The sequence below is a fragment of the Onychostruthus taczanowskii genome, unplaced genomic scaffold (assembly GCF_017590055.1).
Source record: "Onychostruthus taczanowskii isolate IOZ18803 unplaced genomic scaffold, ASM1759005v1 scaffold70, whole genome shotgun sequence".
In the NCBI taxonomy this organism is placed as follows: domain Eukaryota; kingdom Metazoa; phylum Chordata; class Aves; order Passeriformes; family Passeridae; genus Onychostruthus; species Onychostruthus taczanowskii.
Window position 1 is genome coordinate 1,690,011 of NW_024504787.1, and position 23,882 is coordinate 1,713,892.

At 38.9% G+C, this 23,882-nt stretch overlaps 1 protein-coding gene across 3 annotated transcripts in view; it reads left to right on the plus strand.

Moving 5' to 3' along the window:
* KIAA1328 (KIAA1328 ortholog) overlaps positions 1 to 23,882 on the plus strand; it is a 174,073-nt gene that overhangs the window by 119,788 nt on the left and 30,403 nt on the right. For all 3 annotated transcript variants that reach the window (XM_041422071.1, XM_041422072.1, XM_041422073.1), the window contains one exon: positions 17,285 to 17,469. In XM_041422071.1, coding sequence (XP_041278005.1) covers positions 17,285 to 17,469 — 185 coding nt within the window. The remainder of the gene's footprint in view (positions 1 to 17,284; positions 17,470 to 23,882) is intronic.

Sequence of the window (23,882 nt, forward strand, 5' to 3'; positions counted from 1 at the left end):
AACTTCAATCAGTACACTATTGTACTTTCCTTCTGTCCTTCTCTGTCACATTCAAGTTAACACTGGAAAAAGATTCAGGCTTATTAGGAAAGCAACAAATAAAGACTAGCAAGGTTTTCTCCTTTTTTCAGAAAGTAACAGCTTCTTGTTCTGTGCTGTAGCTATAGGTGTTCTTTTGACCAAAGAATGGTGGATAAGATGAGCAGCTGTGCTTTCAATGACTTCTTCTTTAGCAACAGGAGAATACCTCAAAGTAATAAACTTCTCTGTTCTGAGAATACTGGAAGAACTGATAATTCATTTATAAACTAAGAGTTCAGTGCCTTATTTTTTCTTATTTTTTAACTTTGTTATACTAATTTTATTTTTCTTTGTAAGATCCCTTTCCACTGAAAAGGCATAAGCCTTTTTTTCCCCTCCAGAACAGCAGGAGTTGTTAGTTTTCTTGGAATACTTCACTGCTTAACCAGGTGTTTGGCTGCTGTGAGTTACTGGCATGTCTTTGTTGCATTCGGGTGCTTTTTTCTTTCATTTTCACACAAACTGAAGTGATCAAAGGATTATCACTGTAGCAAAAAAGATGGAGAGTCATGACATGTTTAAGATGCAGCAGCATTAAGCCCCTTGGAGGAATTATGTAACCTAGAACATCTGCAAAGCTTCTTGGCAACAGTTTACCAAAAACCTACAAATATCTACATATTCTATCAGGGAAAATGAAGAAAACCTATGCTGTTAACAAAATGAGAGTCCCAGATTTCAAAAGGTTCCCCACCCTATCTTCATTCCCCTGGTTTAATTTACTGTAATTTTTCAGAGTTATTGTGTGTTTGAGCAGTCTCAAGGTGCCATGCCAGCTGGTTACAAAGTTTGGCAGCAAAAACACTTGGAAGTTTTTCTTCTTATATGCCATCTTCAGTTTTGCAAAGGTTACCAGATGAATGGTCCCTAAATAATTTACTCTAATGTAAGGCTTAAAGAGGCTGTAGAAGACAAGTCCATTTATCTCTTTTATGCATTTGAATATGTAAGTGCTGTTTTCTTCAGTGCAGAGAGGGAGATTGTGTAAGTGTGTGGCCATGTCTTAGAAAAGAGAAAGAGCTTGTAGACATACATTCTTTTTTTAACTGTCTCTTTTGGTGTTTTTTTCGCCTGCCTTTTTTTTTTTTTTTTTTTTTTTTTGTTTTGTTTGTTGTTGTTGTTGTTGTTGTTATGTGGGGCTCTTCTCTTTTTTATTTTTATATTTTCTTTTTTTGTGGTGATGGTGTTTGCTTTTTAATTGACCTGTCAAACAGTTCTTGTTACAGCAAATGCCAACAGGACAGTAATGGAAAATCAGCTCTCTCTGACTTCCAGTTCATACATGAGAGGTCTTCTAGCAAATCTCACAGCATAGAACTTGATTTCAGTCTTCAAATAAGCAAAACTTACTTTAAAAATATCCTGGTATTTTAAAGGAAATGGTGAAATACCTTTAAAGTAGAAAACTTGCTGAAATGAGAAGTAAAATAAATAATATAATCAAGAACTGAAAAAAAAATTAGTTTTTTTATATAATTAACAGCTCATTTTGAGTTAATTATCTACAATTACAAAAATCTAATTGCAATTTATCCTCTACTATCTGTAGGAAGAATTGTAGACAAGGGAATGTGCATCACTGCCAGGCATAAATGCTATAGGATGGTTACAAATAATAGAGGAACCCTTAATGAAAAAAAAAAAAAAAGCAAATGGGAGCATGCAGCTGTGCCAGACTATTGAAAGGTAATTGTAGTCAGAAATGAGGTATGTAGTTTAAAAGGCATCTTGTCATCTCCTGTAGGGATTAATTTTTTCCCTCATTGAAGAAAGCAAAAAAAGATTCCACAAGCAAATATAGTGCAGAGTCTGATTTCTGATACAGAGTTTCCTCATAGTCTGTTAGTGAAAATGAAAACTTTGATCTTAGGGGCCACTTCAAACTATAGCCAGATTTTCAGTGGGTGCCTGTTTTGTTTTCTGCATGTGCTATTAAGGTATTTTTGTTGTCATTGTCAGTAAGCATTGTCCATCTCAGCCTGTTTGGATACCTATTCTGGTAGGAATTTGCACTGTTGGATTTGTCCCTTCCCTGATGTTGAGAAGAAATGTGCCTGTCCCTTTGCCTGGCTGCAGCTGGGCGAGCATTTGGGACCTGAACTACCTTCAGATTCGGGATCTCCATTTCTCTAAGGTGCAGCAGTCAGAGCAGGTTTTGTTGAGGATGGTTTTCAGTAGCTTGGAGTGCTCCTAAGTGAGCCCACAGACAATTTGCAGCTATAGAGATGGTAGCTTGTGCAATTAATGGTAAGTTGTCTGTATAATTTCTTTTCAAGTCTGCCCCAATGTGCAAGATGCTTTAAAATATTCAAAATAAAAACATAACCTGATGCATTTGTTTAGCATAAAACAGCCTTTTACAAAGTGCTTTCCATCTCCCAGACACAGATGCTTGGTACATGCTCAAGTACCCACTCCATATTCAGTATGGAGTATTCAGTAGGATCAATACACCAGCACCTGCTTTTGTGTGTGCTCCTGACATCTGCATCCGGGAAAGGAATTATAAAACTCTTCCCTCCTTCATTTAATCTTAACTTTGATCTGAATGGCATGGAAATAAGATGTATTTAATGGCACCAGCTTGAGGAGACACAGTTTTTCACTTTGCAAGCACCACTCCCCAGACTGCTGCTGTGCGCTTAAATCTCTACATTCAAGATTCCCTGCTTTTCCGAGTCTTAGGTTTCCTGTAAGGCTCTGCAAGTGTGGCTCTTTATTGCCTCCTCTCTAACAGGCATCTTTGCCTTGGATTTCGCACAATTCTGCCACTGAGCCTCTACACAAACGGATGCAAAATGTTCTAAACAGGAATTGTTGGATACAGCAGCTATCAGATGTGTTTACAGTTATCTGCAGGCACTCATTCAATGCATGGTGCCTGGTGAAAGGATTTTTTCTTGGTGTATTAAAGATTTGCAGGTGGAATTTGCCACCTTTAATTTCATTGAAGGCTCTTTATGTTTGTGTGCCTCATTCTACATCACCCATGTGTATTTTTGCCAGTTTGTATTTTTAGTTACTCGAAAATATCAAACAGAGGATTCAGTGGTACTTCCCCTGTACTTGGATGCTCATTGCTATGGTGATATTTCCAGGAGGGAGTGCTGTCAGGGGTCTTTTAAAACATTTTTATGTTTATGATGTAACTATTTTTATTATCTAGTGAGAGAAGGTGACAATTATCTGTTGCTCCTTGTTTAATGCTTTGTTATGAACTCTCTTTTCTGAGGCTTGTTAGACATGCAGGCATCTTTCTGTGGTGATGTGCAAGCACACTTGTGTGCTTTTGTCCAAATATTCAATGCAATTAAATAGACCTGCAGAGGAATGCAGACTCGCAGCTCCCCCTGCTGTCCCAGGCATATCCAGGTTTGTTCACTCAGTTCCCCCTTCCAAATAATTTAAGTATAATATAAAAATCACATGCAATCACATGACTCTGCTACTGCTGGCCTGACTTTTGCTGGCCCCGTTACTCCTGTTTTTGAGGAGAAAAGAATTGAAAAGCAATGGTAGCAGCCATTTGGTTTCCTATGAGGAGTTTTCTTTTCAGTTCTTCAGTCCAGCATGTCACCTCCCAGGTCCTGAGCTGTGTCCATGTCCTGAGCCTCTGAAGGAGAAACTCTCACCTGGACTGCTACTGGCTCGTTGTCCAAGACTCCCAGATTTCAGGTCATCTATGAGTTGTCCTTCGTCTCTTGAGGTGTATCTATATAGGACTTGGCCAACTTTTAGAAATGTATTGAATATAGTTTGTTGGGATTTTTTTTTTTTTTTTTTTTTTTTTTTTTTTTTTTTTTTTTTTTTTGCTGAATATAGTTTGTTGGGATTTTTGGTTTTTTTTTTTTTTTTTTTCTTCTATTTGCTGTTTTGGCAGACTGGCACATTAAATTGGGATGAAATCAACTGCGCTTGCAAATGGCCCATAAAATCTGTGTATCTGGAAGCTGCTTTCTCACCTGTTAGTGCTCCTTTTAATAACCAAGTTACTTTCTTGTTCCAGATAATTTTACATTGAAGTTTGTATCATTTTTAGATAGGATATTTGTGGAGCGAACACTTGTTTGGCTGGTAAAAAAAAACGGTGCTTGCAGATCTGCCAATAGTGCACACGCTGAATTAGGTGCAGATATGAGTTTTTCTTTCTCTCGTGGTGGTGTCTGGCTATATATAGGCACAGCACCCTTCCAACAGATGGCTGCTAGAGTCTGCTGTGACGTATGGGAGAGTACAGTCAGAGTTAGACACACATTTCTGCTTCATTAGTGCCACGTGCAGACGCTGAAGGTAGTAGGTTTTCTTGTACAGGGTGAAAGTTTTTGTTCTGATGTAGTTACTAAAAGCATAAAGGGGAGTGTGTGTCAATTTTTTATATGTACCTATGCATGCATTTAAAGTTGGGGTTTTTTTGTTAGGGTAGGCAGTGATCCTTATCGGACTGGAGAGAGTGGAGTTCATTTCTGCTGACCTGGTTCCTTCACTAATCTAATTTTCAGGTTTACTTTCAACTGCAACAGTGATTTCAAGCTGCCTATCTAACATTTACCTGAATTATGCTGATTCTGTTCTCATGATCACGTCTGCTGCACACAGCAGTATGACATCATTCCCATTGCAGTCCAAAGTAACCTTGAGTAGGAAGCCTACTGAGTGACTGGAAGTGTAAGATGTAAGCAGGAAATGCTATAAGTGGTTTCCATAGGCAGATACACTCAGCCTTTAGGTGAGGTCTTCAAAAAGCACAGACACTCAGGCATTAGAAACACTGCTAAGCTTAGGAGGGCAGTTGGTGAAAACAGGCTTGTTAAAAAACAAGTATTTCGGTATTTTCACAAAACTTGTGTTTGCTGCCAGTGTTCTGCATGGGTTTGGTTCGGTAATATACCACATCAAAACTGAAAATGCTTGGAGAATTTTTTCTTTGAGTTGAAATATGTGAAATGCATCCATCTCCTGAAGGAGTTTGTTCCTTGCCAACACTTGCAGACAGTGAGAGACATTTTTGCAAGTCATTTGCAGATGCCTTCTTTATGGGAAAATGTAGACACTGTTAGTTTACTGCCTGAATTGAATTTGAAAACCTGAATTCTATTTTTATAAATTGGAGTGGATTACTTTTTCAGACATACTGTTTTGTTACTTTTTATTTTTATGTGTAATCTTGGATGAAGAGAACATTTTGTTTAATCTAGACATTCATATGTCCCAGAAATTTATCAGTTGGAAAAGTTAAGAAAAACCTCAGAAAACAAAATGTTCTGGAAGGTAGTTTTGAATCAGGAAATTTTAAAGCCACCCGCACAACTTTCATGCCATTTGAAGCTTATATCAGAACTGATGGGGCAGGACTAAGAACAAAAGCTATTGGTATTACAAAGTTAAGCAAGAAATCCTCTGTACCCTGCTGTTCTGCCCATGATCACAGCTACACTAAGCTAAAACCCACTCCCCCACCCCTCCTATGACCTTGGCTGCACTTCAGCAGTCAGAGAATTAAAGCAAAAGGCAAACTTTAGTAAATGTTAGGTTCTGCCTCTTGCAGATTCGCAGACTACATATAAAGATAACAACAGAGGTGCTCTCACTCACTTCTCAGCACTTGCTCTCTCTGAAGTGGACTTTGTGTATTTGCCACTGAATTATTCTGGCATAAAACTTCCCAGACCATACTGATGTATTATTGAGCTGAACTCTGTGGCTTTGCACGGGTGCTGAGGCTTTGCAGACTACCCATTATATTTATAAAAGTGCTAATTTTTGAGAGCCACGCAGAGAAAATTTTAGATTCAGCCCAGCTGATTTGTTCTTCACACTGCTCCTGCAGCGAAGAGGATTGATTTTTGTGTTTCTTTCAATATTTGGCTTCATTTCCTCTGGTACCCAGTGCTTCAGGTCTTAATCCTTTAACCTTGAATTTGAGCATCAATGCTTCAGGAGGGATCAGACCTTTTGATGGAGAGAGAACATCATTTGTTGTACCAAATGGTTGGGAGTGGTATAAGACAACACAGATCTCCAGGCAGTATGTATTTCACTGTTGTGTTAGAGGACTATAAATAGAGGGTGGGTTTAGTGGGGATTATAAATAATCTGGAGGAAGGTGGGGTATTACAAGCAATGGAAGAGAGTTAATGACTTTTTCTTTAACATTTGACCACTAACCAGTCTATCGTGACAGATGTGTACAGGGTTGCCAAATGCTATAGTCTGATTTGGGTAATGGTTCAAAGCTCAGCATGTCATGGAAATGGCACTGTGGTCCCTGGTGGAACACAGGGAAAAAAGCTTTTGAGCTTCTCAAAGGGCAGTATTTGTGGAAGCAGATGCTTGCTTGCCCTACCCAGCATAAAGAACAGTTCTGCGGGCAGCCAGGAGAGTTCGTACTGCTGGATTTTTATAGGATCATTAATTATATGTTATAAGGCAGCTAAGCATGGCATTCCTAACTCGATGAATTCCATTATGAATGGCCTTTTCATATTCCTCATCTCATTATATTAAATGCATGTGACCTGAAGTTTAGCTAAAGTTATTGTTCGGGTTAACTTTCATTTAGTGGTTGCCCTAGTTTTAGAAACAGTATGATCTTTATATTTTATGGAAAGTCAGGTTTTTTTATGCATGTTTTTGCAGCACTATTTTAGATAATTTCATTTGAAACTAGGTAGGAACCTCTGTGAGGTGGCAGAGAAGGGATTTAGTCACTCCTTGATTTGACTGGAGATTTCTGTACCCACTGGATGACAACATCCTGTTACATGGATTTGGCTATCATCTCCCTGCCAATAACTCTTAAACCTTCTGCTCTGTTCCATCTAGTCTTGCATATCTGACTGCCTCCCTGACATATAATCCCACTTGTTTTGCCTTCAGATCATTCCTAATCTGGCCAAAGCAGAACTCCTTACTTTTTTTCTTCTGAATCTCTCTTCACTTCTGATTTTGATAATGCCACATCCTCCCTGCCACTCAGATTTATAACCTGAGGATCACTCTCCTTCTCTGCATGCATCTGGGCTGCTGACAGCTATTGCAGTTTCCTTCTCCTTGGCAGACAAAATATCCTTTTGCTCTGTCAACAGTTAGAACCACCCCTTGCTTTAGTTCTTCTTCTTGCACCTTGACTACTTTAAAGTCTTCTTTAACTGCTCAATATTCATTCACCTATTTCAAAATAAGTTTTCCAAATGGGCATCTTGGCTGCTTCTTCCGGTCTTGTCTGCTTTACTTCTTTTAAACTCACCTTCAGGGGCCAGTTGTCTGTTAAAAGTCATAAAGCTGTTTCTTATTTTCTCTGCCACCACCTCTTCTTTACTCTGTCAGTTATGTGGCACTTGTTTTTTGTGTTGGATTAACTTTCAGCCATTTGCTGCTACTACATTTCCTATTTCTTTATGTCTTCTGGAACCACTAGGTCATGTCGCGGTGACTTCTGCCTCCATCTGTGTGTTCTGACTATGTCTTTCTTGTTTTACATTTTATCTTTTCCTTCTTTATTTTATCCTCAGGTTTTTAAGAGTGCTCTTTTCCCTTCCCTGCCCTCAATCCTAATTTGGTGAGGTTCAAACTAATGTGTTTCTTCACACTGATCACAAAGATGGTCTCTGCCTGGTAAAGCCACCTAAAATCTAAACCATACTCATTTCTTTGGTGATCTGGAGAGAAAAGCATTAGAACTCCACTGCAGTGACCAGTTCTCCTTTATGGAAACACTTCTGTGAGGCTCCTAACATGCACAAGAGTTTGAAACAAAACAATTTGCAAGTGTCTTCAGTCTTCTATCAATAGTGCCAAACTTCACCTCTTTGCATAACTACATGCCCTCCTGTTTGATCAATGCATATTTAATCCTTCTTTCCTTTTTATCTCTGTGTTTCCTTAATCTCCATTTACATCTTTGCATCCTTTTTGAGCAAACCATTTCTCTGAGAGCTGGAATAAGTTTATATACCAGCTGTGGACTCAGTAGGCTGAAATGGTTTGGCAGCACAAATAATGCAAACCCCTGAACCCACGTCACAGTGTCAGAGCAGCACTCATGGCATCTGCTCTGGACAGATGTTTCCACCAAGCTGTGACAAACAGCGTGCAAAGGTAGACTTTCTTGCCCAAAAATCAATAGTGGTAGCTCTAAGATGGGAAAAATCACCTGTGTCTGGACCAAAAGGGTTTCCAGAGGCTGGGAAGTGGCAGCCCAGAGCCCAGAGCTTCACGGCAAACAGCCTTGTCCCAAGATCTCTTCCCTTTGTTCTTCCCCTTGATGCTGGATATAAGAGCAATGCCAATACATATCTCAGTGATAACTGCTTTCAGTGAGGCAGTGGTTTCTGTCTGGTTTCAGTTCTATTATATCTGAATATTTTTTAAATACAAGTGCAAAAATGTGTTAAATCTGTTCCCTAAACATCCTGGTTGAGTCAGTATTTGGTGGTGCTGTCAAATTCACATAAAATATATGCACTGAAGGGAAATCTTTAGTATGTTGCTTTTTCTGTGGGGCCCAGGGCCATGGTTTTTATAGTTGTATGCTATTATTTAGGCATCTAAGTCTGTATTGCTCTTGCAGTAAATACTTGATTTTACAGTCACTAGCCATCAAACATGCCCTGTGAAATATGTAACTTTAGTAAATTTAGGGCAACTGAAGTGGCTAAAATTGTTATTTTAAATCTTTTCCAGGAGCTGTCTTGTCAAATCTGCATCTGTTGGGCATAGTAATCTACTAATCAGAGTAAAGTCCAAAGTCTGAACTTCTCTATTTGCTTCTTTTCAGGCTGTAGAATTTTTTTAAAAGCAGATCAATAAACAATCTCAGTGTTTTCATTTTACTAAGCAATATAATATGGATGAGTACTAGTGTAGTGGTAAATCATTAATATACTCTTTAATCATAGAGTGACCATGTCCCACAGATGTGATTTAATCATGGAAAAAAGGCCAATGAAGTGTGAAGATGCATCAGGAAGGGTGTTTCTAACTGATCTGGGATAGTGTATGGCACCATTTCAAAAGATGCTGTAGAATGAGACTATTTAGGCTGCCATGTATGCTTGTAGTTACAGACCTGGCAAAATTCTAACTTGATTGTTTTTATCAAAAATCAAAACCCATGTCATGTTTGTATTTGGCAGAGGAGCCAAATGGCTTTTTGGAACAAGTAAAGCACTGCAGCTTCCAGATTCAATAGTCCCAAGATTTGTAAGACTTGAAACTAACAGACTACAACTCTAAAAACCTGTAGTAACCTATGCTTATCATGCTTGATTCAGTCATCCTGTATTACAGATAAAAGTGATTAAAATAAGAGGATAGGAATGTCATGGAAAAATATTGGTCCTGCAAGGGTGCTTCTGTGTTGTTTCCTGTGCTAATGGTTCCTGGTTAGAGAAAACAGATTCTGCATTCTCAGAAGAATAGACAGTTTAAAAACTCTATTTGTGTTTATTATGGAATTTGATGCATTTATGAGACTTTCCATGCAACATGCTCCCTGATATTGGAGGAGCTGTCGCTGACCCAGAAAGTCACCTCAGTATTGCTAGAGTTATGTCTGTTTGCCCAGGTTAATGGCTATTAATTTTCATTTCTATCAGTGAGAAATCTGAAATTTTGTTCTCTCATTTCCTCACTTAGAAACCGGGTGTGAAAATTTATCCTACTGGTATCTTGAACACTGAAACTTAGCATCAATCAAGTGCAACTTTGTCAATGAACAGAAACAACTGTAGTTGCTGTGTCTTTTTTCAACTGTTGTGATCCTCCAAAACTCTGTGCATGTGTAACTCTTAATATCTGTACAAAAAATGCAATCTTAAGTAGCTGTTTCTCTATTTAGGAGTTTTCTTCAAAATATCTTACTAGTAGGCATACTGAAAACCCTGTATCTACTGTTCAACCCTTAGTGTGTCCCTCCTCTGCTGTACTGTCAGTTACCCTTAGCAAATGATTGCTCCATTATGTGATCCATGATCAGAAAAAGGGCTTTTGCAATTGCTGCTCATTTACTGAAAGCTGCTGTTATCAACACCTATCAGCCTGTCTAGAAACTTCTGTAGAGGAGGGAGTGCTTATGTACTAATAGTCTTAGCAAAGGAAGACATAAAGTGCTTACCTGCACACCCAGACCCATCTCTGCCACAGCCTGTTTTCACATCCACTGTGAAGCCTTTTGCTCTGGGTGAGCCAAGTAGAGGAGAGATGATGTGTTGTTCTTCTGTGTCTTTATCACAACCAAATTACAATCCAGTTTGAGACATGTTTGTTCAGAAGATAGCTTGCATATGGCATTTCGATATCTTATGATTGGGGCTGGCTCTCAGCCAGACACTACTGATGCTGGATGAGGCACTAAGACTGGCATTCACTTTGCTGAAGAGCATGTGATTCTCCTTCTGAGGGAGAGGGTGATGCTGCCTGATGTACTGAAAAAGTTTAGATTTAGTTCAAAAACTTTGTCCTAAACAGGGTTTTGCATCATTCCTCATGGTGCTTTGGCTGGTGACAGCCAGGCAAGGCTTTTCAGATAGATAGACACTGTTTGGAAGGATTGTTTTTATACTTGTGACTTGACATTTACATGACTTCCTTTTGTGAAGGCTGACAGCAGAGTTTGCTGGAACGACAGCTGCTCTGCTCTGCTCTGTAAGAAAGGCCAAACAAACAGTCACAGAATTTTGCCCTGCTACAGTTTGGCCAGTCTGTTTCCTGTGGCCATTTCTCTGTGACTGTCTGAAAACCTTTATGCTAGAATTTTCTTCAAATTCAGAAAAGATAGAAAAGTAATCACAGCTGTAATTTTGCTGTTTTTTAGGGAAACTCAGATATGTTGGAAAGGTGCTGACAGGGAGTTGAAATGTAGTGAACTTAAACCAGAGGAAGGAGTGGGCTTCAAAGGGAAGGCATGAATATAATTCTAGGTTAAATTTAGCTTAATACTTGCTACAAATGGACCTCTAACCATGTAAATTAAGTGAAGTCCTGACTTCATTGAAAATAAAGACAGTATTCTGATTGATTCAGTGGGGCTAGGGTTTCACCTATGGCTGGTATGATCTAATAGGTCATTGCTAATTAAGAGCATATGTGGCCTCAATTCTTGCTGGTGGAATTAAATATCTGAGCACCAGCTACTGAGGGAATGGGGAAAGAGCTGGTCCCTGAAAGAGCGAGCAGTCTGGGGAAGTTGTGCTATGGATTGCTGTACCCTGGTACAGCGAGAGATTGCTGTACCCTGGTACAGCTTTGAGAAAAAAAAAATTAGTATAGGTGCCAGTGTATCTCCTCCAAGATGAGAGAAAAATAAACTAAATGCAGTAGATTCAAGAGAGGGAGCTCAACAGGGGGAAAAAACCCCAAAAAAAACAACAGAGAAATCTGACACAGCCATGGGCATTACTGGATTCAAGGGCATTGAGCCTGAAGAGTGCTGTAAGAGATGAAATCTCTGCATGACAGCTCAGCAATATATTGTCTGCATAATAACATGTAGATTGTAGGCAATCACTGTCTATTTTCTGTGAGGAAAAATCCTTTTATTACAAGCAGATTTGATAATATTTATATTTCAGTTCCAGAACTCTCACTGACTGTTGAAGTGTTTCCCTACCTGTCCCTATCCAAAAGGCCCTCCTGCCTTTTGCCTAAAAATTACGTGAGAAGGGAGATGGGTGTGGTCCGGAAGAGAGCTGGAGGAGAGGTGTTGGGGGAACCTGACTGCACCTTTTCAGTGGCTAAAGTGATCTTCTAAGAAAGATAGATACAGACTTAGGAACAGGGTCTGTAACTGTAGGACAAGTGGTCAAGCTTTTCATCTTGATGGGCAGATTTAAGTTAGATATGATGAAGAAATGTCTCACTGTGAGAGTGGTGAAACAGTGGTACAGGTTGCCCAGAATGGTGGTGCATGCCCTAGCCCTGGAAGCATTCAAGGTCACTTTGGAGAGGCTCTGAGCAATCTGTTCTAATTGAAGATGTCCCTGCTCGTTGCAGGGTGATTGGACCATGGGACCTTTAGAAGGCTCCTTCTAACCAAAACTATTCTCCAGTTCTATGATCTCAAAGCTTTAAATGCACATGCTTTCTAGAAAGGAAAGCAGTTATTTCTTATTGACATTCACTGGATCCCAGCAGTGCCATTAACATGCTGATGCATCTAACATAAGCCTCAAAATGCCAGATTTCATAACTGGTCCATGAAATCTCACTCTGAGCTTGAATATGGTCTTCAAGGTCTGTATTAGAAGAGGACTTTTTCCTGCTTCTTAAAGGGAGGAAAAAATGCTAAGCTAAAAAAGCATTTTTTAGGAAAGGAAGGGTGATGGCATTCAGGAATGAGAGATTGTCCTGAGGTTCACAATGTGCTTCTCCTCCTCACCTGCATATCTCTTACCTCCCTTCAGCTCTGCTCATCTGCCCTGTGGATATGTGTACCCTGCACAAAGCAGTAGCAAGTAGATCAATCTTCCTTCTCTTTCGTGTGTGCTGCTGTGCTGGTTTGTACGTTCTGACATGTTTCTCCTCAGCTCCACTTGAGGGGACTGGAAAAGTTGTGATTGTTCTGTAGACCACTGCCATTTGTTTTCGGAGCCACACGTCCAAAGTCTACAATGCTTCCTTTCTCCCCAGAAATATTTTTTTATTTGCTATGCAGGCAAACAACCTCCCAAGCAGCCCCACTTTGGAACAGGTGGTTTTCAAAAGTGCTGTTTGATAACAAGCTTGATGTGAACTGATCTAAATTTGGACCCCTACTGAAAAGAAGATCCTGGCATCTTCTCTTTTGTCTCAGTGCTTGTAGTGCTGCTGCTTTATACTGAACTGACTCTGGAAACTGATCTGGCTGGAAAACACTCTCAGCCAAAGTGGCAGGGGAGGAAGCAATTTTCAGCCTGTTTGTCAAACTGCGTCTGAAATGGCAATTCAGGTTCCAGCTACAAAAACGTATTGCTTGGGTTGTCTACTTATCACCAGTTTTGCATCATTAAGTGTTATGCATTCTTGGCCTGATATAATTGCAGCAGATTGCACACATGAACTGTTAATTATTTTATTTTTAAAACAGAAATTACGGAACAGGAAAATAACATTCCAACATGTTTGCTTTTGGAGCTAACCTACCACGGCAATCTGTTAGTTTGATAACGTTTAAACTCGCAAGCCCTTGCCTCAGCAGAGTGCAGTAGGGTACCATTAAGGCAGCCATCTGTTGAACATGCATAGCAGAGGCATGAATTGCCTTGCGTTTCGGGTTTCTGAGTAGCTACAACATAGTCTTGTTCTCTGACGCCGCTGATCCGCACTGAAAAACGCATGGAAAGGTCAGAGTTCAGTGGAAGGTGAGCATCCAAATCTGGATCGAAGACTGGGAACCCAGTCAGCTGAACGCTGGGTATGGAACAGGGAAGAGAGGAAGCCTCATGGGCGAGGTAAATCACATGCTGATAGTAAGCACGACTCTGGCAAGAGCCTGAGCTGCTTGGGTTGCTTAGCGATTCAACAGATCTGCAAAACTCCATTTGCAGAACAAGGCTGCCATTATGTTGGATTGATTCATCAGGATCAGCAGCTAAAACAAGTTATATTCTATCAGAGTTTTCCTGCATTAGTTTAAAAATGAATTTAGTTGGCTCTAAGTGGACATTTATTTTAGTATCTTGAAGAACTGACTTTCCTCTATTAAAGCAGAATAATGTATCTATATGATGCCCTAACTTGAGCAGTACATAAAGATTAGTAAATAAGACCCCATTAAAAATACTTATAATGTAAGTAACATGGGTCCCAATAGCCTTTCTAATGTCCATTAATGCTTATTGTGAGGATCAGAGCTCATTTTACTGAGCCATTTAGTCAAAACGTGTGATTATTTAGAAAGTTAATTCATGCATACTAAAATCTAGCTTAAGTAATGCAGAGGGTAGGAGGTAAAACTCTATGGAGACGATAGTCCTTTTTGTTATTTAATGATCAGCCATAATTAACTTGCAAATTTGAAATAATTAGAACAAATTAAAGGTATTTAACTTTGCCTCCCTAAAGAAAAATTCAAATTGCACCAAATGCAGCTTTAAATTATTCAAGTCTCAGAGGTCTGTGCTGGGTTTTTTTACAATGCCTTTTCTATGATGAGAATACCAATCTGCTTTTTGTCAGAAAGCATCCTATCAAGTAATTGTTCTTTGTGTCTAATAAATGACAGCTATTCTTCTTTGTAAAAGTATTTCAGTCTCTGAAGACTACATCAGCATTTCCATGGCATTTTAATTCAATAAAACAAAAGGTTAATGTTTTTCTACTTTTTAAGGAATGCAAATACTAGCAGTATTCAATGGGTCCTGAATGACATTTAAAATTTGCCATTCGCGCTCAGCAGGGATATCGCGATATGAAGCTCAGACAGGATGGAAGGAATGTTCAAGGTGTGTTTTCCTTTGGTGATGGTGTACTTGGATATTCACAATGAGGCATCAGTGCTGAGACTCGCTTCTCTTTTGGCCATGGTATGTAGGGTAGGTAGGTTAATTAGGTTTTTATTTAGAAAGTCTTCTCTTTTGGGTAGTTTCAAGGAGTGCCGTGAAAATTCATTGGATATTGTGGTGAGCTGCAGGAAGTCCTACTAACTGTGGTGCCTTTGAATGACATGATGGGTAGTTGGATTTGAAAATAGACAAGAACCTCTTTTGCTGCTAAATCTCTCCAGACATAAATAGCTGATTCCTTTTGACCATATGTTGAGTTTAAATTTCCATGTTGCAATAGTCACATCATTCATTTTACTAATTATTCCAGAGGTGAATGAGTAATTATGTTCTGAAACAGATTTTTTTTCCTTATGTTTTCTTTGTTTAATTGTGGTAGATAGGTAATTACTGAATTTTTTTATTGCTCTATATTATCCCTTTCTCTCATTGGTCTGCAACCCTTTCAGATTAAGTGTCATTTTAAGATTTGAGACTCTATCCTTACTTAAGCAAAACTTTAGCATAAGCTGACTTCGATTATATAATAAACAATGAGGCTGTAGTTGTTTATTTAGGTTATAAATGCAAATGCACTTGCTTTTGTTATTTATTATACCTTAGCTTATGTGATTTCTTCTTAGTGTCTGTTTCTGTTTAAATTGCATCTGCCACTACAGTATTTAAAACAGTCCTCAGTATTATAGAGGTAACTGCACCACAGAAGATATTGCATTCAGAAGGAGAACCAGGCAAGTAATCACCTATTTATCTGCAAGCCAAAGGTCACTGTCTTCACATGAGGACTGTAGGTTGTAATCAAATGTGCTTTAAACAACTCAAAAAGCATCCAAATAATGACAGCCTCACTGGTTTTTTAAATGCTGTTAATCATCCCAAGTACTGTCAGGTCCTGTTTTATCAGGGAAATCTGGTCAAGTATTACACCTTTAAGCCTCTTTAAGCAGTTGCTAGGATCCAAAACCACCTCTTGGTGCTCTTGTAGTTGCAGGAATTAGTAGGTTAATAATTTCATATAATTCAAATAAGATATTAATTTAGTCCACCATAAGTTTTAAAAATGCTTTGCAGTATTATTAGTGGTCACACAGTTAGAAGCCCTAAAGTAAACGGGGGTTATTTGGAGAAGTTATATCCACCACTTCAGTCAGTTATTATAGGTCATAAGCCATTATATACTGTTCTGCATTAATAATACAGGAGTAATACTAATTGTCCAACAGGCTCAGTGGGCCCTATTAAGCAATGTCTTATACAGCACATTGATGGAAAACTTTTAATTTAGCTATCATTTCCTGCTTTTTCCTCAGATCTACAGTAACTTCTGTCAGTGCAGGCTTTTGGGTAAAAGATTCTTGTGATTCAGCCTCCATGAAGCTCTATCCTAACTAATAAAAGCTCAGTGACAGTCTTTGGGTTGCCAATAAAAAATTGGTGCTTAAACAGGAAAAAGATTTATCATAGAAATATAGAATGATTTAGGTTAGAAAAGACCTCTAGGTTCACAGAATCCAGCTGTTAACATTTGTTTAATCTTCTAATAACTTAAGAAAGCTGTTTTTTGCTTCCATGGTTGCAAATAGATCAATATAATCTTGGAATAAACAGTATTATTTCATGTGGATAATACAAAGATACTTTTTTAATATTTTTAATTACTTTTGTAAAGGAGCTTTTTATGACAGGGACTAATGACTTACATATGTTGGGAATTGTCATTTAAAGCAGTAGTTATTTCCCAGAGAGCAGAATTTGAAAGCAGTAGCTTTTCTTTACTGAGAGAAATGTGGGTCATCCTCCTGTCTGCCCAGAACATTTTGAGATGCCTGTGTCTGCAGAGCTTGAGGTCATGGTTGCTCACCATCACCAGATTTGCCTCCTGCCTCTATTCATGCAGTGTTTATGATTGTGTGTTGAAGTTCATCTTGAACCATAATGGTTCTGGTTAACGTTCTCTTTCCTTACTTTACTCAAAGTACTGTACTTCTGCACCACATTCTCTCCCACCAGTTTGCTCACACATTCTCTATCCTGTTTAAAAGTACCGCTGTTCATCAATCTCACCTCTGTCTCCTCTCTTGTCCATTTTCTTCTTGAATCAGCTTCTCACTCTCCCTGGAGGCTTTTAAAAAACATGTAGAAATGGCATTTGGGGATGTGGTTTAGCAGTGGCCTTGGCAGCTGTCCTCAGATATCTCAAAGATCCTTTCCCGTAAAAATGATTATGTGATTCTGTGATCTGCTTCCCTTTTGCAAACTAAAATTTCAGATTTCTCTTCACGTAATCATCTTTGTTTCCCCTTTATTCTAGCAAAGTGAACATTTTTAAAATTACTTTTTCTTCCAGTTTTGGCCCATTGTGCTGGACAGAGTCTGTCTTCATCTTCATCTTCATTTGCATGTCTTCATCCCACTGGTGCTGTTCTAACCACTCAAGAAATCCAGGACCTAATGCTTTAGGGAATGTGTCCAATCCTGCAAAACTCCAAATACAGTTGTCAGTGTGCTGCTGGCTGCTGATAATCAAAGACTCCTGATAAAATGTGTTGGTAACTCTTCAAGCCTTAGGCGTTCTGCTTTCAGAAATTATAAATGGATTCAACAAGAGCTCAACCAGCAGCATGATGTTTATGCTTCTGGAGAGTAAAAGTTGGTAGAGAGCTGGGTGCAGTGCTAATGGGCCAAATGCATCATGTAACAGCACAATCTTTCTTTCCTCCCAGTGTCCCGATGTTGAAACATGAAGATTATTTACTGAGGACATCTCCAGTGAGCAAAAACTCCAGAAATCCAGGGAGCAGCCATGGGAGCAGTTCAAGAAAGAAAATGGTTGGCTTTGGTGTAAACATGGATGATGGGCAAAGCTCTCAAATGCAGACCAAGAGGGAAGGCACCAAGTCCGGGAAAGGTAAGGGGAAGCATATTATGTTGGAGGGCCATGATTGTGCTGGTGTGTTCAAAAGTATATGAGTAAAATGCACAATTAAAGAAAGAAGTTTTACAGGTGTTTAAAACAACCTAAGAAAAGGTGTTGGCTCCATTAAGAAAAAAAAAATAATTAAATAACAAGTGGTGATGCTGTCTGCTCTTCCTGATGAAAGAGAAAAATGTAGCCCCTTAATCTCAGAAAACTCCTTCAGTGATTTCTTTTTAAACTTTCCAAAAAGACAGTGAGAATAAGTGCAGTGGGGTTTGCTCTTCAAATGTAGTCTTTGCATTCTTTTCCTCCTTGAGTGACGACTTCACCGTCACAACCTGCTAGTTTGCCACACAGGGATGTCTGTACTGCTAGAACCTATCCTGCCCTTAGCTTAGTGCCTCCACTTAAGAAGCAGAGATGCAATCTTTTCTCTCTTATGAAGAGAAAAGGTTGGGAACAAAAGCAGCTTGGATGTTTCACTGCTTAGCCTTGAACATAATCCTTGGTTCAATTATGAACTAGCTTTTTTTTTTTGTTTATTTTTTCATTTTAACTTGTCAGCCAGTTTGCTGTATATGTCAGCATAAAAATAAAGAAAATGGCAAAATGAGAAGAAATGTGGTGCAGTTCTCAAAGGAACAAATAACTTGTGTTATTGGTTAAGACCGTACCAACATTAAAAAGCAGTCCCTGTGAAGAAACTTTCAAAAGGGTATCATCAGCCTGGACCCAAACAGTGGCTGAGGTTAATCTCTTCCAAGGCACAGCTACAAAAGTTGGAAGCCTGTAAAGGGCTTGTGTCCAAAAAAATCAATTTCTAATTTGAAACAAAATCATTTTTGACTAACAGGGGTTCAGGACCCATTACTTTTGCTGTATAATCTGCTGACATTTCACACTTTCTGTTGTGCACAATGAATCCTAATAGTCATTTTATAACATTGCTACACCAATCAATTTAAGCAAGAGAAAGCCGTTACAATTCTGCAAAGTTTCAGGGGCAATTTTCACTGATGGTTTTCTTTTATGGTTTTTTTCAGCTATCATTTTTTTTTCTTCTCTTTTCCTCTTCCTTCTGCGCCCCTCCTCCTCTATGCTGCAGTGATGAAACAAGGATTTTTCACAGCTGGATGGTGGGTTTTGTTCCTTAGATTGGGGTAGTCCCCAAAAGTAATTTATTTTCTATAGATTCAGGGGAAAATATCCAACCTGGCCTCTTCATTCATTGGTTTCATTTTGTAGGACTGGGGAGAAGTTACAAGCTGCATCTGGCTATTGCACATAGCACCTGTGCTGCACCTATGCTGATTTAGTGATTGTAGCAGTCAGAATGATCTCTGAAGATGGTGGGCATCTTTTGCAAGCACTTACTGGGATTGCTGGCTTTTATGGTGTAGAGCTGCATTGCAAAATTTGACTTACAAACATTGGCACTTGCTGTGATAGCTGATAAAGTTCAGAGGAATGCTTTCAAGCTGTGGAACAACCTCAGGTCTATTACTGATTTGAATGGTTGTTTATCACAAGGCAAATTACCTAGCACTAATCACTGAAGTTGAAGTCTTCTGTATTTAGTACCTTTTTAATTGGCTTCCCTCTGTTATATATTTGGACTCCTTTAGCAGGCACACACACATACTTGTAAAGTGTTTTTTAAGTCTTAGGGGATCACCAAGACATAATGTCAAGATTTTTAATTCTGGATAGCCTGGACTTAGTTTGCTCTATCCTTGCTTTTGCTGGATATTCCCCTCTGCTGCTGACCTGGAGTTTCTGGTTCAGTGCAGTATGAGAAAGGGGAATGAAATGCACAAGGTGATATCTTGAGGCATGAAACTCAACGTCATTCAGCCACATACATGAAGGTGACCTTTTGGTTGGAACACAGCAGTGCTGTGTACAGAAACACGTTCAGGTGAAAACTTCTCAACCATCGAATGCTGACCTGTTGCTACAGAGGTTTGGTTTTCCTCATGCTGGTATCAGTCTGGTCTATTTATATGTTCTCCAGGATGGCGACTCTATCCAAGCACTCCTTAATGTGGTGTGAATGCTGATCTGAGCTCGTCAGCTTGCTGTACCACCGGGAATGGGGGCTGTGTCAGGAGTAGTGTCCCTCCAGAGCAGCACAGGCACTTGTATCAGGTTTAAAAATATTAATCAGGAAGTTGTTCTCATTCTGGAATGGTGGAAAGCTTTCCTGCCTTACAGGACTGCTCACTTGCTGTGACAACAGTGGGTTTGAAAAGGGTGATTTCCTAACAAGTACACTTTTCCTTCTCCCAGACAATGGTTAGTAACGGGTAAAAGAGCATTGCTAACATGGTCCCTTTACCTTGTGGAGTGGAAAGGGTCACTTCTGCTCTCTTTTCAGGGTAGAAGCTTACTGGATCAACTTAGGAAATAATTTTTTATTCCCTCACTGTTGATTTTGTCTTCTGTTTCTGCTTGCTCCTTAGTTTTTATTCCTGTGCTTTAGCAAGTGTTTGTGTCTTGTGGTCAAACTTTTTTAGTATTACCAGCAAAACTTTAAGCAGTTAAGCAATCCTGAAGTCTTAGATCCTTTCAGCAGTAAATTGTTTTTATTGGTGTCACCACCAGCTATGTCAATGTGTACTAAAATCTAACAACTTGTCTAGTTAAAAAGTGCTGGAGTACAGAAATGTGTGTTTCTCTTCCTTTCTGCTCTTGAAAATTTTGTTGTGGGGCTGGGAAACTTACATCCATTGCACTGTGCAATATTGGGCAATTCTCTACATTTCTCTTTAAAGTATTCGTCTTTATCAACACTTCCTGAAGTACCTCTGCATTGAAACAAAAGAAAGGACTATTTTCCCCTTTGCTTCTTCTTGTTGGACATAATGTCTGCATGATGCTGTATAGTCTACACACTTTCCTTTTTCATATGAAGAAGCCAGAGAAGGAAAATTATTTCAGCTCATTTTAGCCCTGTACTTTTCCAGGGGCTGATTTCTCTAGATAGTGTTTGTTTTTCAGTAGCTTTTCTGATGTAGCTTCTTAGGGATTCAGGATCTGGAACTTCTTCCCTTGAGGGAAGACTCTTCCCTACAATTGAATAGAGCAATTAGTTAATATTAGTGAAGTGCTTTGAAGATGTGAAGTACTATATAAATGTTAAGTCTTATGAATATTACCATTATTCAAGTCATAAAGATTTCTTTTATGATTATCAACCTAGATTTCCCATTGCTTACTTTCATTCCATTGCTGCTTGAACCAGCTGCATCCATGTTTCTTCATTCTTAATGTTTATACTTCTCAAATACAGACTGCTGTATTTCCCCACTTTCATAATGTTTTAGTTGTCTGTTTTTCAAGCAGAAATATATAGCTATGTGAGTTTTCTCAAATGATTTTTTAATCTACTTTAAATCATTCTTGTACCAAGTTAGCCAAATTGAAAATAGTACTCTTAACATTACCATTTAGGAGACATTTATAATTGCTTTAGGGTTAGCTTGACTTGCAAGCCTATATCTAGGGGTTTTTTTTGTGATTCTTTGCTGTTCCAGGTTCTTTCCATTGGTGTCAGGATTTAAATTACCACACTATGGAAGAGCTTTTTCTTTCGTCCAGGGCTAAATGTGTCTATTCTTTTTCCACATTTCTTGCTTCTCTAGATCATCTGCAATGTCTCCAGTCTCATACTGTCTTCTAACACCTGCAATCTAATTAATTTGCTGTCATTTGTATCACCCCAGTTCTCTATGACTTTTCATAAATAATTACCAGTCACTTCATAAATTCATTAACTAATTCCCTTTAGCCCTGAAATATATATCCTTCAGACTAAAGACTTTGTATCTTTTTTTTTTTCCCCTGGTAGTTTCTTTTCATCAGCTTTATATAGACAGGTATTATACATCAACAGGGTCTTCATTATCCTCTACTTGCCAATTTTCCCTTCCTTTATTTTTCTCTCATAATGTATTTTAAAATTAGTAGTAGCTTGGACATTTTTGGGAATGTTATTGATTTAATCATCTTTATATATTTGCTTGTTCCTGAGTGTTTCTTTTTCCTCAAAAGACTTGCATGCCTTTTCTAAGATGTATTTTTTAACTTTTTTTTGTTTAATATACATTTACTTGGGATTTCTTTATGCCTCTGCTTTATGTCTGTGCAGCCTAACAGCCTCAGTAAATTCCTGCTGAGTTCCTTTGCTTGTTTTCTCTTTCTAGCTTTGGCAATATTTTCAGACTTTGGTATTTGAACAGTCCCCTTGAGGCTGTGTTGGCCACTTCTGAGTCCATATATTGTCTTTTTTTGCAGAGATACATCTCATTTTCTGTGGATGTAGTATGCCAGCCTTGTCTTGTATTAGCAAATGAATATTTTCTCCCATGTTAACAAGGTTTTTATTACTTTGGTATTAGTTTCTTAAAGTCCAGCTGCCTCATTCCACTGTCATGTGAAATGATTTCTAAATATCTCTTATTCAATCGTAAAGTCGAAACTCTAAGCAAAAGACTTCCAGTCTTTATATGCGTACCCACTCTTCTCATCATGAATTGGCACACTATCAAGTTACCAGGGACACACAATCAGCATATATCCCCATGATATTTCCAGACTTCCTTCAGTGATAATTAACTCTTTTTAGGCAAGATTTTGTTACTGCAAGGTTCTGAAACACAGTTTATTATAGCAGGGTAATAATGTATTTTTTTATTAGTCTCTCTAAAATACATCTTAAAATGTGGATTTATTGAATTGTATTATATATTTCTATAAATTTTAGATCAATGCATTGTTTTAAATAATTCCTTGAACATTTTACACTGAAGCTGGAATGACAATTTTATGTTGCTTCATGTTTCAGAATGGCTGATAGATGATGCTTCTGTTCACAGAGCTGAGAAATTCTTGGTCATCACAGAGTTACATAAGGAGCTAAACACTGGTTTGATTTCAGTTTTTGCTGATATGTTTAGTTTTCCCCATACTAACTCTAGTTAAGTGATGTCAGTTGCACACAACTAATTAGGCTAGATTTAAAAAAGCCCAGATCCACAGGTTTTTTGTGTGGTAGATCAGATAGCTACTAATTTTCCTATTCCCCTTTACCCCTTATTTACCTGTATGCTATTTGTCTTACTAAATCTGATCAATGAAGCTCAATTCTCAGGTGAGCAAATGAAAAGTTGGCTGAACCACCAGCCTTCAAGGGTTGTCTTCAGTCCAGCTGGCAGCTAGTTCATAGTGGTTAGCTGCTTAACAGCAACAGCCTGGGCAGCAGGACAGGATGCACTGTCAGCAAGTTTGCAGGCTTGGGGAAGCAGTCAGTGTGCTGGAGAACAGGGCACAGTATTCAAGGGACCCTAACAGGCTGGGAAAATGATTTGACAGAACATGTTTTAGGTTCAGCAAAGGGAAATGCCAATGTCCTTCAGCTGGGTTGAACTGACACTGAAAAAACCCTGAAAGCAGTTTTGCCAGAAAAGAATGGGGTGTCCTGCTGAAGAGCAGCAAGTCAGTGATGTGCCTGTGTGATGGAGTAACTGGACCTCTTACTGGGCCATAATCACACAACTGTGGTCATCAGAGTGCTGAAATGACACTTCCCCCCAGTTAGCTCAGTGAGGCTGTGTCCATAATGCTGTGTCCATTCTGGGACTCCACAGTGCACAGACAGCACTGACAAACTGTAGGAAGTCTGGCAGAGGCAGCCAGGTCAGCCATGGGGCTGAAGCAAGAGGCTGAGAAGACTGGGTGCATTCAGGTGTAAGAAGAGATGACTTAGCATGGATCTTGCTTCTTGCTTCAGCTACCTTAGGAGAAGGTGTAGAGAAAAGGGAATGAGCCTTCATGGAAGTCATAATCAGCCACACAAGAGACATCAGGGAAAAGTCACAACTCAGAAAATTCTGATTAGCTATACAGGAAACATTTTTGACTATGAGGCTGGTCAAACAATGGGACCAGAGGAGTTTCCCAGGGAGGTTCTACCAGTGAGACCTAATGTGATAAGTGTCTGAAACCTGTTGATGCTGTTTGAATGGAGGATTAACTACATGACCTCTAAACTTCACCTTTAAACATAGATTATTTTGTAATTCAAGAGTTATTTCAAGGTGGGAAGAAGGAATGGATTCTCAGTTATATTTTATTTAAATGAAAATACTATTGAAGTGATATTTACACTTGGAGAACTAACATCTTAAAGCATGTAAAGAGAACTGCATCTGTGAAACAAGCTGAATCCTGTGGGCCACTTAAGGAATAATAACCATGCAAGCCAGTCAAGCTCTGGGCAGTAGGATGGAGGCTGGAGAGTGTGTCTTATTCTACAGATTTGATTCTGCATGGTCCTGAAAAGGATGCTGTGCACAGTACTATCAACTGATGAGCTCTCTGTCATTTCTCTGTATTTCTCACTC